Here is a 17,473-nt window from a genome sequence, read left to right on the forward strand (position 1 = left end):
GTTCAAAGTATTTGCTATTATTCTGTATGCTTAATTCCTTCTATAGGAATATATGGCTGTGTTGAGTTACAGGTAATCCTCAATTTATAACCATTCGTTTAGCGGCTGTGTGAAGTTTATTTATTTATTTATTTATTTATTATTTGGATTTATATGCCGCCCTATCCCCAAAAGGACTCAGGGTGGCTCACAACAATAAAACACACCAAGTCCAATCCTTCCTTTAAAAATACCCAATAAAACTATAAAAACCATTAAAATCCCCTCTAAAATCCCTTCAGTCCAAGCCAGCCAGGCGAAATAGCCATGTTTTAAGGCCACGGTGGAAAGAGCGAAGGTCAGGGGCCACCTGGAGCCCCAGGGGGAGCTGATTCCACAGGGTAGGTGTGCCCACAGAGAAGGCCCACTCAATAGGGGTTGCCAGCCAACATTGTCTGGCTGACGGCACCCCAAGGAGGCCCTCCCTGTGGGAACGCACCGGGCAATGGGGAGCTGTCACTGGCCGCAGATGGTCTGCCAAATACCCCGGGCCTAAGCCATGTAGGGCTATATAGGTGATTCCCAGCACCCTGAATCTCACCCGGAGGGCAACTGGTAGCCAATGCAAGTCCCACAGGAGGGGTGTAACATGAGAGTGTCAGGACACTCCCATCACTACCCGTGTGGCCGCATTCTGCACCAGCTGAAGCCTTCGAGTGGTCTTCAGGAGCAGCCCCATGTAGAGAGCGTTGCAGTAGTCAATCCAGGAGGTGACGAGCACATGAGTGACTGTGCGTAGGGCATCACGGTCCAGGTAGGGGCGCAACTGGTGCACCAGACGAATCTGGGCAAATGCCCCCCTGGTCACGGTCATAACATGATCTTCCAGAGTCAGCCGTGAATTCAGGAGGATGCCTAAGTTGCGCGCCTTATCAACAGGGGGCAACACTTCACCCCCTATAACCAGCGATGGAATATTCCCTTGGAACCGAGATGCCGGTATCCACAGCCACTCTGACTTGGCAGGGTTGAGCTGAAGCCTGTTCCTCCCCATCCAGAGCTGCACCGCTTCCAGGCACCGGGACATCACGTCAAGGGCATCACTGGACTGATTCGGGGTGGATATAAAAGGTTGGGTATCATCAGCATATGATAATACCCCACCCCAAAACCACGGATGGTCTCCCCCAGAGGCTTCATATAGATTTGAACAGAAGGGGAGAGAAGACTGACCCCTGAGGAACCCGGCAAGTGAGGGCCCTCGGGGCAGACCTTTGTCCCCCCGCCAACACCATTTGCAAACGCCCAGAGAGGTAGGAGGAGAACCACCATAGAACAGTGCCTCCCACTCCCAACCCCTCAAGGCGTCGCAGTAGGATACCATGGTTGATGGTATCAAAAGCCGCCAAGAGATCTAATAGGACCAGGACAGAGGAATATCCCTTGTTATAACAATCCTCAAAAAAAATGTGACTATACCCATTAAACCAATCTTTAGATTTCTCATATGATCTCTTACTTTCTTTCTCATTAATCACGTGAAGTGTTAATACCACTTTATAATGCCACACTTGGTAAGGCCACACTTGAAATACTGCATTCAGTTTTGGTCGCTACAATGTAAAAAAGATGTGGAGACTCTAGAAAGAGTGCAGAGAAGAGCAACAAAGATGATTAGGGGACTGGAGGCTAAAACATATGAAGAACGGTTGCAAGAATGGGGTATGTCTAGTTTGATGAAAGGAAGAACTAGGGGAGACATGATAGCCATGTTCCAACATGTCAGGGGCTGCCCCAAAGAAGAGAGAGTCAAGCTATTCTCCAAAGCACCCGAGGGTAGGACAAGAAGCAATGAGTGGAAACTAATCAAGGAGAGAAGCAATTTAGAACTAAGGAGAAATTTCCTGACACTGAGAACAATTAGTCAGTGGAACAACTTGCCTCTAGAAGTTGTGAATGCTCCAACACTGGAGGTTTTAAGGAAGATGCTGGATAACCATTTGTCTGAAGTGGTGTAGGGTTTCCTGCCTAAGCAGGGGGTTGGACTAGAAGACCTCCAAGGTCCCTTCCAACTCTGTTATTCTATTCTATTCTATTCTATTCTATTCTATTCTATTCTATTCTATTCTATTCTATTCTATTCTAAACTTTAGAATTACTTGGTCATTTGGGGGAGGGCTTGGGGAATTACATCCAAGGTTTGTACCCAATCTAGAGAAAAAAACATCGCTGCTGGAAATTATGTGACCTAATCCCAATGTACTATTTTAATTACTATTGTTTGGGGAAAAAGTAATAGTTGTTCCAAATGGTCTTAGATAAAAAAAAATCTTTATATCTGAAGACAATTCAGGAGAAATATGCCGTACATCTAGTGTGGTGTATGTTTGAGCATGTGTCTTAGGAAGGCAGATGAATGACAGCAGTATTTTCATTCAATGCCTGAGCCTTTCCCATAGGCATTGCGATGTTGTATTCATGTCCCATTACTTTTTTCCTTAAGTTGACCAGAAGGAGAGTGATGAATCTGATTCTGGATGCATAGTCAAATGCAATGAATAATCTTCCAGTCTGTTGCATGTTGTCTTGAGCTGACTAGTGATAAAATTAGTGGAAAATTAGTGAAAATGCGGAGGCAATGCTGCAGATATAAATTGCATTTTTTTTAAAAAAATTGATTTATATGCCGCCCTTCTCCGAAGACTCAGGGCAGCTTACAATGTGCTCAGCAATAGCCTTCATCCTTTTGTATATTTATACAAAGTCAGCTTATTGCCCCCACAAACTGGGTCCTCATTTCACCTACCTTAGAAAGGATGGAAGGCTGAGTCAACCTTGAGCCTTGGCGAGATTCGAACCCTGCAGTAATTGCAGGCAGCTGGTCTTAATAAGCTTAATAACAGGGTGCCTTAAACCCCTGTACTACCAAGGCTCTTTATAAAATAGGCATTTGATAAAGTAAGCCACAATCTACTACTTGATAAAAAAGAAAAATATGAGTTAGACAGCATCACCACCAGATAGATTTGTAACTGTCTGATCAACAGCACTCAACATGTAGTTCACAGTGTGGAAGCAGGGACTGGATTTGGGATTTTGATTTACCGAAGGAAAACCCAGAACTCTCAGATTCGGGTTTTCCCAGATGTGCCAGTATACCTACTGATAAATGGAAGATTTATTTATTTATTTATTTATTTTATTCAATTTGTATACCGCCCTTCTCCTAATGGACTCAGGGCAGTGCACAGCCAGAACTAAAACACATACCAATACAAAATTTAAAATTATTAAAAGAATTACATAACTTTGCCCCAAATTTAAAACAATTTGAATTAAAACCTGTTGACAATTTAAAAGCTAAAAAACTAAAAAAGACTAAAAAAGGCTAAAAAGGGGGAGGGCAGGGGCAGGGGCTCACCTTAATAGTTATTGGGACCTCAGTTGATATGAAAGAAAGGAATTCATCTTAAAAATTTTCCAGTTCAGAGAACTTACTTCTGCAAACCCTCTATATGTTGCCTCCTGGGGTCTGATGATAGCCTCAGTTATTTCTTAACATTTTTTCAAGTTTTGTTTTGGCCACAAAATTATTATATTTTTTAATGTATGTTATATTTAATCTAATATATATTTTATATATTTAATGTTTTAGACATGTCTTGAGAGTAAAACATAGGTGAAGTATTTGGCATGTAACCATATATATATATAGTTATAGTAATATTAACTATATATATATATATATAGTTAATATTTCGGGTTTCTTCCCGTGTAATTGTGGATATATCCCTAAAAGGGTAGAAGCGACGTTTCGACAGAATCCCATCTGCTATCATCAGGCTTATGTGAGGAGTCTTTTGCAGTAACTGCCATTACTATTTCAAATCTGGTGCTGGTATTCTGGGATGGCTCCATCTTTTCATTCTGATTGGTTGGGAGTCCCAGTATGTGTTTATTGGCTTGGTTTCGGGTGTATGGTCGGTTTTTCTCCACTAGGTGGCAGGGCTTCATCTTTGTGGCTGGTTTGAATATGATTTGGTTGGGATTTGTACATGTTTTTTGATTAATGCTTGATCTGATTTATATTTGGTGTTAAGATTCGTCCATCTATGAGAGCAGGTTTCCAAATAGTAGGCAGACGTGAAGTGTCATCCCGTTTATTCATGCAATATGGTCTTTTCTCTATTTCAATTGCTTCTCTGATTATTCTGCCATTGAGATGTTCTATTTTTGCAACTGTTTTTGTTTTATTAAAATTAATATTGTGTCCTGTTGTATTTATGTGTTGAGCTAATGATGATGTGTGTTCTTGCTTTTGTATTGAGTTTTTGTGTTCCTCGATGCGCACACTCATTCTTCTGTTGGTCTGTCCAATGTATGTTGATGGGCAGGAAGCACACGGGATTTCGTATATGCCTTGGTTTTCTAATTCTATTTTGTCCTTAGGGTTTCTCAGAATGGACGATATCTTTCTATCTGTGCAAAATATGGTTTTGATGTTGTGTCTATGTAGTACTTTGATAATTTTATCTGTTGTTCCCCTTATATAGGGCAAGATGGCTTTCCCATTGTTTTGTTCCTCTTGTTGTTTTTTCTTCTGTCTAGGTGTTGTATGTTGGATCATATTGATGACTTTATTTCTACAGAACCCATTTGATGTCAGTACATTAGTTAGTGTATATAATTCTGTTTGTAAATGTGCTTCATCAGCCAGACGTTTAGTTCTTGTGGTTAATGTTTTGGCAACTGAGTTTGTTTGTGCTGGATGGTGGTGTGATTTGGCGTTGAGATAGCGGTTCGTATGTGTCTTCTTTTGATAGATGGTATGTCCTAAGGTGCCATCAGATTTTTTATAAATTAATACATCGAGGAAAGGTAACTGGTTTTCTGGTTCTATCTCCATGGTGAACTTTATTTTGGGATGGAGGCTGTTCAAATATACTAAGAAGTTTTCCAGTTTATCTCTTCCATGTGGCCAGATCACAAAAGTATCATCAACATATCTGAGCCACAATTTTGGTTTGTTAACAGTTTTTTCTAAAGCATTGGATTTGAATTCTTCCATGAAAAGATTAGCGATGACTGGTGATAATGGTGATCCCATTGGTGCACCTTCTACTTGTTTATATCTCTGTCCTCTGTGTATGAAATATGTGTTGGATAAACAATGTTCTGTTAAATCTGTGATATGTTTTGGTAGTTGATATTTGTTTTTAATTGATGACAGGGCTTCTTTGACAGGTATTTGTGTGAATAGTGATACAACATCGAAGCTTACAAGAAGGTCATTTTCTTTTATGTGTTGCTTTTTTATTATTTGTATGAAATGGTATGAGTTCTGTACATATGAAACAGCAGATACCTAATTGATGACAGGGCTTCTTTGACAGGTATCTGCTGTCAAACTATTCATTTCCCTGCCAGACAGACTTGTTAGCTTGCGTTCATAGATAAACTTTTTGCTGGGGCTTCTGGTGCTCCTAATAAAGGAATCATTGATTTAAATACAGAAAGTTTGTCATCTTTGGGAAACTGGTTCAGAACACACAGATACTTCTCTCTCTGGGAACAAACAGAAAATATCTGCTGTGAGCTCTGCATAGGCATCACAAATAGCATCTGGCCAGTAAATGGTCAGCTCCATTAAGTGGCCTTGACTCCACCCCGATGCAAGGGATTACAGGGTTGTGAAAAAGAACAAAAGGAGATACCAGAATAGAAGAAAAGGAACTGGAGAAGACAGCAAAATACAAAGACATGCAAATAGAAATAGAACGTCTGTGAGAAAAGAAAGCAAAGGTAATAGTAGTAATAATAATAATATGTGCTTTGGGTGCAATCCCAAAGCACGTGAAGATTCACTTAAACACCATCGGCATTGACAAATTCACCAGCAGTCAATTGCAAAAGACAATTTTATTCAGAAAAGCTTACAACATGCAATGATACATTTAAACACCACCAAACATTCACATCCGCCATTCCCAGGTCCTTGGGAAGGATTTGATATGGGGAACAAATTGCCAAAGTCAATTTGAACATCTAACCATGTGAGAAACCATAATAATAATAATAATCCCCCATAAATCCTTTGGCAAAAATCAAACTACATGGTTCCTATAAAAAGCAAATGGTCTTTTAATCTTTTTGGTCAGCATTTTTTCTTAGCAAGAGAGATCATATGAGGTCCTATTTTGTCTTTATGAGTTGCTCCCTGTGGTTGAGGTCAGGACGCAAAACAATAATGTAGCATTTTGGGAGGAATATGCATCCTAGTAATGCAGCACTGGAGGACAAGATGGAGAAGACCTCCACAGCTACCATGGCTTTGCCTTTTGTGCTCAAATAGGCTGGAAAGAAGGAGATCCACACACTGCAGAAGGCCAACATGCTGAAGGTGATGAACTTGGCTTCATTAAAGCTGTCAGGTAATTTACGGGCAAAAAAAGCCACAATAAAGCTGGCGATGGCCAAGATACCCATGTAGCCCAAGACACAATAGAAGAATGAAGTTGACCCCTCATTGCACTGTAAAATCATTTCTTGGGACTGTGAATGCATGTCCAACTCAGGGAATGGAGGGAATGAGAACAACCAAATACTACAAATACATACTTGGAAGAGGGAGCAGAAAAGGACAATAGAAAAGGCCAATTTTTTCCCCACCCATTTCCTCATCTGAGATCCTGGTTTAGTGGCCATGAAAGCCACAACCACAGTGATGGTTTTGGCCAGGACACTAGAAATGGCCACTGAGAAGGTGATGCCAAAAGTTGATTGTCTGAGAAGGCAGGTCGCTTCGCCAGGTTGGCTGAGGAAGAGCAAAGAGGAGAGAAAACAGATTTGAAGAGAGACAAGCAGGGTGTAGGTGAGGGACCTGTTGTTGGCTTTCACAATGGGAGTATCCCTGTGCTTAATACAAATTCCAAGTACCCAAGATGTTAACAAGAAAAAACAAAGAGCAGTTGAGGCCAAACCAATTCCTAAGGTTTCTTTAAAAGCTAAGAAGACCAGCAGTTTCAGGATACATCCTTTCTTTTCTTTATTTGGATAATGATCTTGAGAACATTCAAAACAGTCATCCATATCTGGAAGAAAAGATAAGAATTTGTCAGATAAAGAAGTTTTTGAATTGAATCACTGCCCATGGATTCGAGCGATAAGTACATGTAGGTTTTCTGGTAAGACTAATGTTCTTTGCTCTTCTCTATTTCCAGCACAGTTTTTTCCCCCATAATTCTCAACCTACTATACAAATTAGCTGGTGATCTCCCACTCAAATATTTATTAGGTCAGACATTATTTATCTGGGCTTACGATGATTAGACACTTTTTTTTTAATTTGATTTATATGCCGCCCTTCTCCGAAGACTCAGGACGGCTTACAATGTGCTCAGCAATAGCCTTCATCCTTTTGTATATTTATACAAAGTCAGCTTATTGCCCCCACAAACTGGGTCCTCATTCCACCTACCTTAGAAAGGATGGAAGGCTGAGTCAACCTTGAGCCTTGGCGAGATTCGAACCCTGCAGTAATTGCAGGCAGCTGGTCTTAATAACCAGCTTAATAACAGGATGCCTTAAACCCCTGTACTACCAAGGCTCTTGACACTGATCACAAGTTATCAAGGTGGCATCATAATAACTGTGGTGGGTTTCACATTATGTTACTACCAGTTCGCCCTGTGCGCCTGCCTTCCACCATGTGCTTTGCTCACATGTGCACCTTCTGTGCATGCGCCCAGGCTCAAAAACGTGCCTAAATTGGATGGCATAGAGCTGGGGTGTGTGGATGGGCCCACCCGCAATTTCCGCTACCGGTTCAGGCAAACCAGTTCAAACCAGCTGAATACCACCTCTGCATCAAAATATAGGGAATACCAGGAAAGAATGCTTTTAAAAATGCGAAATATATCCTTACAATATTTTTTAACTGAGTGAACAATCTTAGGAAAAGAACAGCCAATGCAAATGAGGTTGAACATCATGCAATCATAGAAGATCTATCACTCATTGCATACATAATTTGGAGCTGCATTCAGAAGGTTTTTCCTCTGCTGTATCATTTAGAATTTGTAAGTAAGGTGGGAAGGTCAATTATACATTGAACTCATTAAGGACCATTTTTGCTTTATTAATTTTTCCAAAGCACAGAGAAGAAAACTGTTATGATGGTAAAAGAAGTAGAAGTACTAACTCTGAAGTACAAATCAATGTAATCTTGTTAACCTCTTCTAGATTTTAAACTCTAAAATGTGAGCAACCTAAAGAAACATCAGTCTTTTTATTTGAAAATGAGCTGATAACCTGGCATTGCACGGGTATTTAAGAACCAATTCCCCTTAACAGAGGGAGCCCCCTTATGGAGTACTGTGAAGCCATTACCATGGCAACTCCACTGTGCTGTACAGTAGAAACCATTTTAAGGCACAACAGGCTGTATCTTAACAGAACTTGAATCCAAAATTCACGCTATCACTGTCACAAATGCTGTGATTTGACATTATTTTTTTCCAGAGAGTAAGTCATCTGTGTACCAAGTTTGGTTGAAATTGCTTGTGGCATTCCAAAGTTATGCTGGAACATACACACATATATATATACACACACACACAGAGAGAGAGAGAGAGAGAGAGAGAGAGAGAGAGAGAGCCATTTATATATATATATATAGATAAAAGGTTGGGTCGAACGAACAAAATGAATTGCCTACATTTACCATCAAGACAAGATATTAGCCTGAACTCTACACCAATCTTTAGTGTGCTTCTGCGTCCTACAGCTTAATGGATATATAATTTGGGCCTGTATTTAGGAAGACTACCTCTTAGAATCTTACAGGCAAACTTTGATTCCTGAACAACAGACTGCAATCCGTATGTAAAGAAATGTACGGTATATTCAGCCTGAACAACTTGTGAAACCATTAATTATACACATCCACACATCGTGCATTACAATTTGCTTTAATCTAAGTTTTAAAAAGTTGATGGATTGTCTCACTTACCCTTTTGATTTGAAATCTTCCCTTCTGGACATGGAACACAGTCGTAGCAACAGAATTGTTTTCCTTCCATTCCTTTCTTCCAGTATCCGGGGGAGCAACGGTCATTACACAGAGAAATTGGAAGTACCTGGTCATAAACATGAAAGGTTTTTGCAAAGGGAGATTTTTAGAAGTGTTTCTAATTCTTCATTATGGCAGGAAGCAATATTTGACTTCTCAAAGGGCTATTAAATTTTATTAAACTTGATTTATAAAGGTATACATCTTTTCAATTAATAATTGCAACACAAATATGAAATGTGTTCTCATTGTAATGTCACTTTTATATATATGGAGAGTAATGCCTTTCTTCTTTCAAAGAACAGAAATTATATTTATAAATTGTACAGATTTATACAGAGACTATGTTCAATATGGCTTTACGGAAAAAGGCATCTTCACGATATCATAATGGATCACAATATAATCCATTAAATGTGTCCATACCTGAACAGAAAGAATATAAAGAACTTAAATGATTACACTGGGATTTACAATGAAAAGATAAAAAAGAGAGAAAAAAGGTAGAAAACAACAGGAAATATAGGGCAAAATAGGAGAATCAAGGACTTTGAAATACAGAATGATAATACTGGGATAAACGGTGGGATAAATATTGGTGAAATTAAAAAAAGAGAAAAGAGAGGGGGAACAATGGGAAATATAGGGCAAAACAGGAGAGATCAGGATTTTAAAGCACAAAAGGAAAAAAAGGAGAAAGAAAAAGGTAAAAATAAAAATGAAAAGAGAGAAAAGGAGAAAAAAATGAAAGAGGAATATGATGCATATAACTAGAACTGAAATATGAATTGTAGTAAGAAATAATGGTAAATCATATGATGGTGAAAATGAATTGAATAATAATTGGAATATTATCATTTGTATTTCTGAAATTTAGATAATGATCAGGGTTTTTTTAGAAATATGAATAAGTTTAAATTGTAATAATTGAAATGTCTGCTGTCGGCTGTCGGCCCCTAGGGGGAGAGCCTTCTCTGTGGGGGCACCTACGATCTGGAACGAGCTCCCCCCGGAGATACGGAGGATCCCGGATCTGCACACCTTCCGCCGCACGCTTAAGACTCTTCTATTTCATCAAGCTGGCCTGGCCTAAATCTTCCACCTTTTTAAATGTGGAAATTTTAAATTTATTTTAATTATAGGGTCATGGGTAAGGCGTTTTAAATTGGGGAGCCATTTTGGATTTAATTTTGTTTTAAATGTATTTTAATGTTTATATTGTATGTTTTTTAATCTTGGCTGTTCACCGCCCCAAGTCCTTCAGGAGAGGGGGCGGTATAAAAAAATAAAAAAATAAAATAAATAAATACTTTTAGTGGTTTATGTTGGTGTGTGTAGAAATGATTAAGTGATATTTGGAATAATACATAGGGAATTAGAGGATAACAGCTACAATATTTTAAATTTAATTAAGGAAATTGTAATAAATGAAATACCTTGATTGCATATTGCGGTGAAAGTAGAAATAATTAATATCTACATTTATATTATTTTTATTTCCTGTTTGAATATATAAATGGAAAATATATTTACATAATTAATTGATTTATATTAAAATGTTGGACTGTATTATTTAGGGAAATGTATGCTATAAAATAAGTGGGTTTACTATTCCTATAAGAATTGAACAACTTAATTAATTTGATGATGGATACAAAAACAGATGACAATGGGAAGGGGTTTAATATAGAATAGAAGGGAAAAATGGAATTTGGTTAAAATTAGAGATGAAAATGAAGGGTAATATTGGTAAAAAATAGATGAAAATAAATACTATGGCAAAAAGGAGCTATAGAAATTGTAATTTTAGTTGAAAGGACTAAAAACTGTTTAAATTTGTTAACTGGTCAAATACTCTGTTCAGCAAAAATACATTGTATGTTTGTGTGTGTGTTTGTGTAAAAAAATAAAAAAAAACCTTTTTATAAAAAAAAATGTGTCCATACCTGGTTAAAAGCTGGGTGCCAGACAATCACATCTTCATCAATAAATAATTCTTTCCCTTTTGGAGCACTGGGATCTAAGACTCCAACTGTAACTTTCTGAAGGGATCTGTTTGGAAAAGTGATCAAGTTGGTGATGTCGAATCCACCTGTTTTTTCCCCTTTCTCATTCAGGAACACTTTTTCCCCGGCTGCATTGTTGAAAGAAATGCCTTGAAGAAATGGATGGAGCTACTTGAAAGAGAATGAAAGAGAGAAGGAGTTCGAAGGAGCTAATAATACTATTCAAATTTTATTTACTCATTATTCCCATTCTTGCAATAATGCGCAAATAACTACATGGGGAAAATTGATAATCTATATTGCATGGAACTGTATAGATCTTCTCTATAAATGATTTTATGGGGGGGGAATCATTCAATAAAAGCAAAATGAAAACAATCTATTTTGAATATGATATAGACTCACTATTTAAACAATGAATCAAGCCTACATCATCCATAATCTTATTTTACCTATCATCTATCTATCTATCTATCTATCTATCTATCTATCTATCTATCCATCCATCCATCCATCCATCCATCCATCCATCCTCGTCCATCTGTCTGTCTATCTATCTCTCTATCTATCTATCTATCTATCTATCTATCTATCTATCTATCATCTATCTCAATCTAGTTTGGTCTGATCTTTCATCAGAATAGAGCTGGAAGGGACATTGGAGGTCTTTTAGTACCAGCCCTCTGCTCAAGCAGGAGGTCCTATACCATTGCAGACAAGTGACTGTCCAGTCTCTTCTTAGAAACCTCCAGTGATGGAGCACCCACAATTTCTAGTGGCAAGCTTTTCCACTGGTTAATTGTCCTCATTCTTAGGAAGTTTCTCCTTAATTCCAGGTTGCTTATCCAGATCTGATTTAATCTAATCTAATTTACATTAATATTTTCCGATACATAAATAAGACGTTAATAGTACTGCTATGGAGAATGTCTTTCAAAATATAGATTTTTGTTTAAACAATAACTTAAATTAAGAGTTAAATTAAATTTGAATAAGATGTACAATGTAAATGTAGCATGTAGGTATCACCTGCCAAGCTTGAAATTCAAACCTTTGACTTTCTCTGTGTGGGGCTTTTGATCTCACTGCCTCATGCAAAGAATGTGCCACGGCATAAACAGCATTGTAGATACTGTAGCTTTGGCCAGTCATCTGCAACTCAAACAGAGGCGCAGGCAGATTCTCCAAATTCTCTTCTCCACTACAAGTTTCATCAGCCATTGAGGGTAATTTTTCATTTGAAAGTGAACAGTCAAACAATTGCTCCCAAACATCTTGAAGAAATCCATCTTTGTGGATTGAAGGTTTGATGACTTGAAGAAATTCTTTGAACCCATGAACTTCTCTTGAATGCACCATAAAGGAAAGAGCCCTGTGGAACAACTGGAGATCCCAGCTCCTTTGAAATCCTGTCAGTGTGAAATCAATTGGGAACATGAGGATCCAAACCTTCCTAAATGACGCACTCTCTTTATTTTCATAATCATGTAAAAACACAACAATTCTGAGCCACAGCATCGTGAATGGTTCACCATAGACAAGGAAAACATTGGCTTTCTGATCTATCAGCTTATTAGAAATAGTTGAGATTAGTTCGAGAAATTCTGATAGGTCTTCAAATGGGGCTTGCTGTGGAATCTTTTGTGTGAAGGCTAAACAGATCCCATTTTGGGAAAGCAACGGATTCAGTTTCTGCAAGAAATGTTCTCCCTTATTCTTATCGAATGTAAAGACTCCAATCCACATCCATCCAAAATGGAGAAGAAGATGTATAATTCCACTGTATTGATGCTCCTCTTTTGGGACCAAGTAATAAAGTGAAGAGAACTTAGTAGCCTGGAGCTCTTCTTGGGCAAAGGATCCATAGGTCAGCTTAACAAAGAAAGAGAGTCATTATTCATGATGATGGAGAGAAAAATATTAGAGAATGATCTCTAACGTTCATTACAAAAGAAGACCAATTTATCTCCTACTGCTCTCCCCAAATTACCTGTGGAATCTTGAAGAGATTTATACTTTCTGCCATATAGGAAGAAGTAGAAGCATCTAATCCTCCAATAATGGCCATGAGATTCTTCTGGTTATCGCATTTGTAGTTAGGAAAAAATCCCTTAGATTTGAAAAGCAGGTCCAGAGTGTTTCGGTAGGTCATCCTTGGATTGTAGTAACTGTCATAGATGTGGAACCCAAGAGTGACATTAAGTAAGATCTGGGAGTCTTCATTGATCTCCTTCACAGCAAAGGCCAAGGCGAGGGCATGCTGGTAGAATTTGGTGACTACACTGCAGATAAGTTTTAAAAAATCCTATTGATTAATACATTTAAACATTGTTATAATTTGGCATCATTTCCAAATGAATAATATGCGTTTTTGTATTTGATGGAAGTAGGACAATGAGAATTGCAAATCATAAAATACTGGAGTAATCTATAGAGTGTTTCCATGTATTTCCATGCCTTACAATAAATAAGCATTACAGCCAAGAGAATAATAAGCTATTTTCCAAGCGACTACTTTTATTTTCTTTCAGTTTAGCACAAACAGAATATGAACAAATTAAATAAATATCATTCATTTACTGCTTGCATATTTTGCGAGGAGTCATAATGCAGATCTTAAAAAAAAAGTTCAGCTCACCAAATATTCTTTTTTAAAAAAAACTTCTTTTGGCAAACATTTAATGTGTGAATGAAAAAGACTTTAAGACTTTAAAGCATTTTCACGAAACAGATATTAACTTAAAGAAAACATTTCTTCTTCATTCAGTTTTGGTCGCCACAATGTAAAAAAGATGTTGAGACTCTAGAAAGAGTGCAGAGAAGAGCAACAAAGATTATTAGGGGACTGGAGGCTAAAACATATGAAGAACAATTGCAGGAACTAGGTATGTCTAGTTTAGGGGAGACATGATAGCAGTGTTCCAATATCTCAGGGGTTGCCACAAAGAAGAGGGAGTCAAACTATTCTTCAAAGCACCTGAGGGTAGGACAAGAAGCAATGAGTGGAAACTAATCAAGGAGAGAAGCAATTTAGAACTAAGGAGAAATTTCCTGACAGTTAGAATAATTAATAAGTGGAACAACTTGCCTGCAGAAGTTCTGAATGCTCCAACATTGGAAATTTTTAAGAAGAAGTTGGATAACTATTTGTCTGAAGTGGTGTAGGGTTTCCTGCCTGGGCAGGGGGTTGGACTAGAAGACCTTCAAGGTCCCTTCCAACTCTGTTATTCTATTCTATTCTATTCTATTCTATTCTATTCTATTCTATTCTATTCTATTCTATTCTATTCTATTCTATTCTATTCTATTCTTCCACAACCAGATATGCTCAAAAGACAAAAGAAGATACAAAATCTGCATTATGCTCATACAAACTTTTAATCATATAAGAAATATTTGGGGAGTTCAGGAAAATTGGGGAACACATCTGAAGGAAAAAAAATTACATTGGCAAGGGATAATGTTTTAGAGAAGGATGGTCCTTTAATTCAATTTCATAAAACTGGTAAAAAATGTGAGACACCATCCCACCGATGAGGAGGTCACCAGGCTGGAACCACTCATGTGGAACAAGGAAAGCTTCACTTGCAGGGCATCTTAGAGTAGCTACTCTGTGCATGGAGAACATCAAAAGGAACAATATCTTCATTCTATTGTGATGGAGAAAATGTCTGGGTCTGTCATTCAAAGAGAAGTTCTGGCAGATAAAATAGGAGGAATGAATCTCACAAAGTCAGCATTATCCTTTACTGCCTCCATGCGGCTCTAGTGACAGAGAATCTGTGCAAATAAACCTACGAAGCCACCCCTTTGTGCCCTCATGTGGCTCTAGAAGTAATTATATGGGTTGTTTCTCCATTCCTATTCCCTTCTGCTGAGAACCTTTGATAGTTTTGGCCTACTTCGATAACAGACTGATTTCAGTTATTTGCAAGGTATATAATTTACCTTTGAAACATTGGCAAGCTGGCATTGTTTTCTTTGCATAGCTGACCGACATCTTTCTCTCTTTTGTTGGGTCACCTAATAATTGACTGATTGCTTTGAAAATACTTGAAGAAGTAGAATTTGGAAGATATTTTGGAGATATCCTTTTTCACTTTTCTATAGTTCATCAAATATATTCAGTAAGAAGTTATATATTCATTTCTTAGATGTCTTAATTCCTACTTCTGGAGGCTTTAATTTTTACTAGTATTTATTCACTTTTGCTCATGATATGCTATATTAGAGAATAACCTGGCAAAAATAAACCAGGCAAGATTCACCCTGCCTTCTTACTTCCTGTCTCCAACAAGGCAGCAGGGCCTCCCTAATCTTCAGCTTCCTCTTTAGCACAATATAGTCATCCATTTCAACATAATTACTTCACTTGTTGTAAGTCACCTTCCAAATCCTCATCCTGTTGTCCTTCTGAATTCTTTTTTTTTAAAATAGCTAGTTGTGTTTCCATCCCAGTTAAAATTTCCACCCAGAAATGAAAATTGACAAATAGTAGGGGGTGTTCTGCAAGTTTTATTTATTTATTTATATTTTATTATTGTGATTTATATGCCACCATTCTCCCGAGGGACTCAGGGCGGCTTACAAAAACAATATCCAATGCAAATCACAATAAAATTAAAATCAACAACCCAATTAAAACAATTTAAAATTATAACAATGTACACCCATAATGGATCACTTAAGTATTAAATATTTGTTTTACAGGGAGGATACATGAGATGAGGGTGTGGCTAACTGATGAGGCCTTATAAGGCCGAAATAGATCTATCTTAGTCTCCTAATGGGCAGCAAAAGGTCTGCTGGCTGCCAGAAGGAAAAGAAAAAAAAGCCCAGAAACTAGTGAATTGTGATTTCACTGAACTCGGGCTGCATAACATCTTGGTTTACGTAGGGAGAACCTGGCTAAAGAGAAAGACACATAAAACCTACGAAAAAGAAAGAATATATATGTGTGTGTGTGTGTGTGTGTGTGTGTGTGTGTGTAGGTCTTTGGTTATTCGGGTTTTCTCCCGCGTAAAATTGGAGGTTTCTTGGCAACGTTTCGACAAAGTCTCATTCGTCATCTTCAGGCTGGTCTTCTCGGCTTCGTGCTTCTAGGAGCAATGTGTATGATCGCAGCTGTTTCTTCCTTTTAACTGCCAGTAGGGGTGTGAACTGATTGGGTGGGAGCTTGGCTGTGTTCTGATTGGGCGAAGGTGTGTTCTGATTGGTTGGGGGTTTGGCTGTGCTCTGATTGGATGGGGGGTTGGCTGTGCTCTGATTGGATGGGTGTGTGTTCTGTTTAGGTGGGGGCTTGGTTGTGCTTGGGTTAGTCTGAGTAGCAGGGGGATTTGATCTGGTGAGCTGTGTTGCTGTTGTTTGGCTTCATGTTCGTGGCCGTGCCAACTCTTCATGGTGGGTGTCAGTCTGCTTCATGTATGGATTGGAGGGGTTTAAAGAGGCTAATGATGCAGCTATGGTCTGGCTTCTGGTCTGGGGTCATGTGGGTTTGAGTCTGCTTTCTGCGTGGATGTGTGGAGGTTGCATCCTGTGTGGCTCTCAACAGTCTACACCCCAAAATACAGTTCACCATGGAAACAGAAGCGAACAACCAACTTCCCTTCCTGGGTGTCTTAGTCTACAAAAAATCCAATGGCTCCCTAGGACACACCATCTACCAGAAGAAAACACACACAAACCGCTATCTGCACGCACTCTCACACCACCACCCAGCACAGATCAATTCCGTAGCCAAGACACTCATTTCCAGAACAAAACGCTTAGCTGACGAACAACACCTAAAAACCGAACTACACACTCTCACTAACATATTAACAACCAATGGATTCCAAAGAAATAAGATTACCAACCTAATCCAAAAAGAAACCCCCACTAAAATCCAAGACAGAGAACAAGAAAACGGCAAAGCCCTCCTCCCATACATAAAAGGCACCACAGACAAAATCAGCAAGATCCTCCACAAACACAACACCAAGACAGCATTCTGCACAAACCGAAAAATATCCACCATCCTAAGAAACCCCAAAGACAAAATTGAGTTAGAAAATCAAGGAGTATATGAAATCCCATGCACCGCCTGCCCCACTACATACATCGGACAAACCAACAGAAGAATAAGTGCACGCATTGAAGAACACAAGAACTCAGTCAGGAAAGAGGAACCAACTTCTTCCCTGGTCCAACACCTCAAAGCCACAGGACATGATATTGACTTTAAAAAGACCAGAACTATCACCAAAACTGAACACTTTAACAACAGAATAATCAGAGAAGCCATCGAGATAGAAAAACGTCCACACAGCATGAATAAACGAGATGATACTTCCTGCCTACCAGCCATTTGGAAACCTGCCCTTATTGACAAACGAATCCCTAACACAAAGAATGACACCAGACCCACACTCACGAGAGC

The 17,473-nt window shown here is 38.5% G+C and overlaps 1 protein-coding gene across 1 annotated transcript; it reads right to left on the minus strand.

Moving 5' to 3' along the window:
• Positions 1-5,879: 5,879 nt before the first annotated feature.
• Positions 5,880-13,207, minus strand: LOC132709853 (vomeronasal type-2 receptor 26-like). The gene is made up of 4 exons (XM_087893222.1): positions 13,046-13,207; positions 10,996-11,223; positions 8,990-9,116; positions 5,880-7,070 (listed from the first exon to the last, which is right to left on the minus strand). The coding sequence occupies exons 1-4, from the start codon at positions 13,205-13,207 to the stop codon at positions 6,172-6,174; spliced, it is 1,416 nt and encodes a 471-aa protein (XP_087749348.1). The 3' UTR covers positions 5,880-6,171.
• Positions 13,208-17,473: the final 4,266 nt, after the last annotated feature.

Source organism: Pantherophis guttatus, chromosome 4 (genome assembly GCF_059756535.1).
Source record: "Pantherophis guttatus breed Tessera chromosome 4, ASM5975653v1, whole genome shotgun sequence".
Classification (NCBI taxonomy): Eukaryota; Metazoa; Chordata; class Lepidosauria; order Squamata; family Colubridae; genus Pantherophis; species Pantherophis guttatus.

Bases quoted from the DNA above. Each gene is read 5' to 3' on its own strand.
- LOC132709853 (XM_087893222.1), bottom strand. From the start codon at position 13,207: ATGACCTACCGAAACACTCTGGACCTGCTTTTCAAATCTAAGGGATTT. The intron at 11,224-13,045 runs GTAATTTGGGGA...TCTTTCAAGTAG, and splicing joins ATCTCTTCAAGATTCCACAG to CTCCATCCATTTCTTCAAGG. The intron at 9,117-10,995 runs GTATGGACACAT...GTTTATGACCAG, and splicing joins GGCACCCAGCTTTTAACCAG to GTACTTCCAATTTCTCTGTG.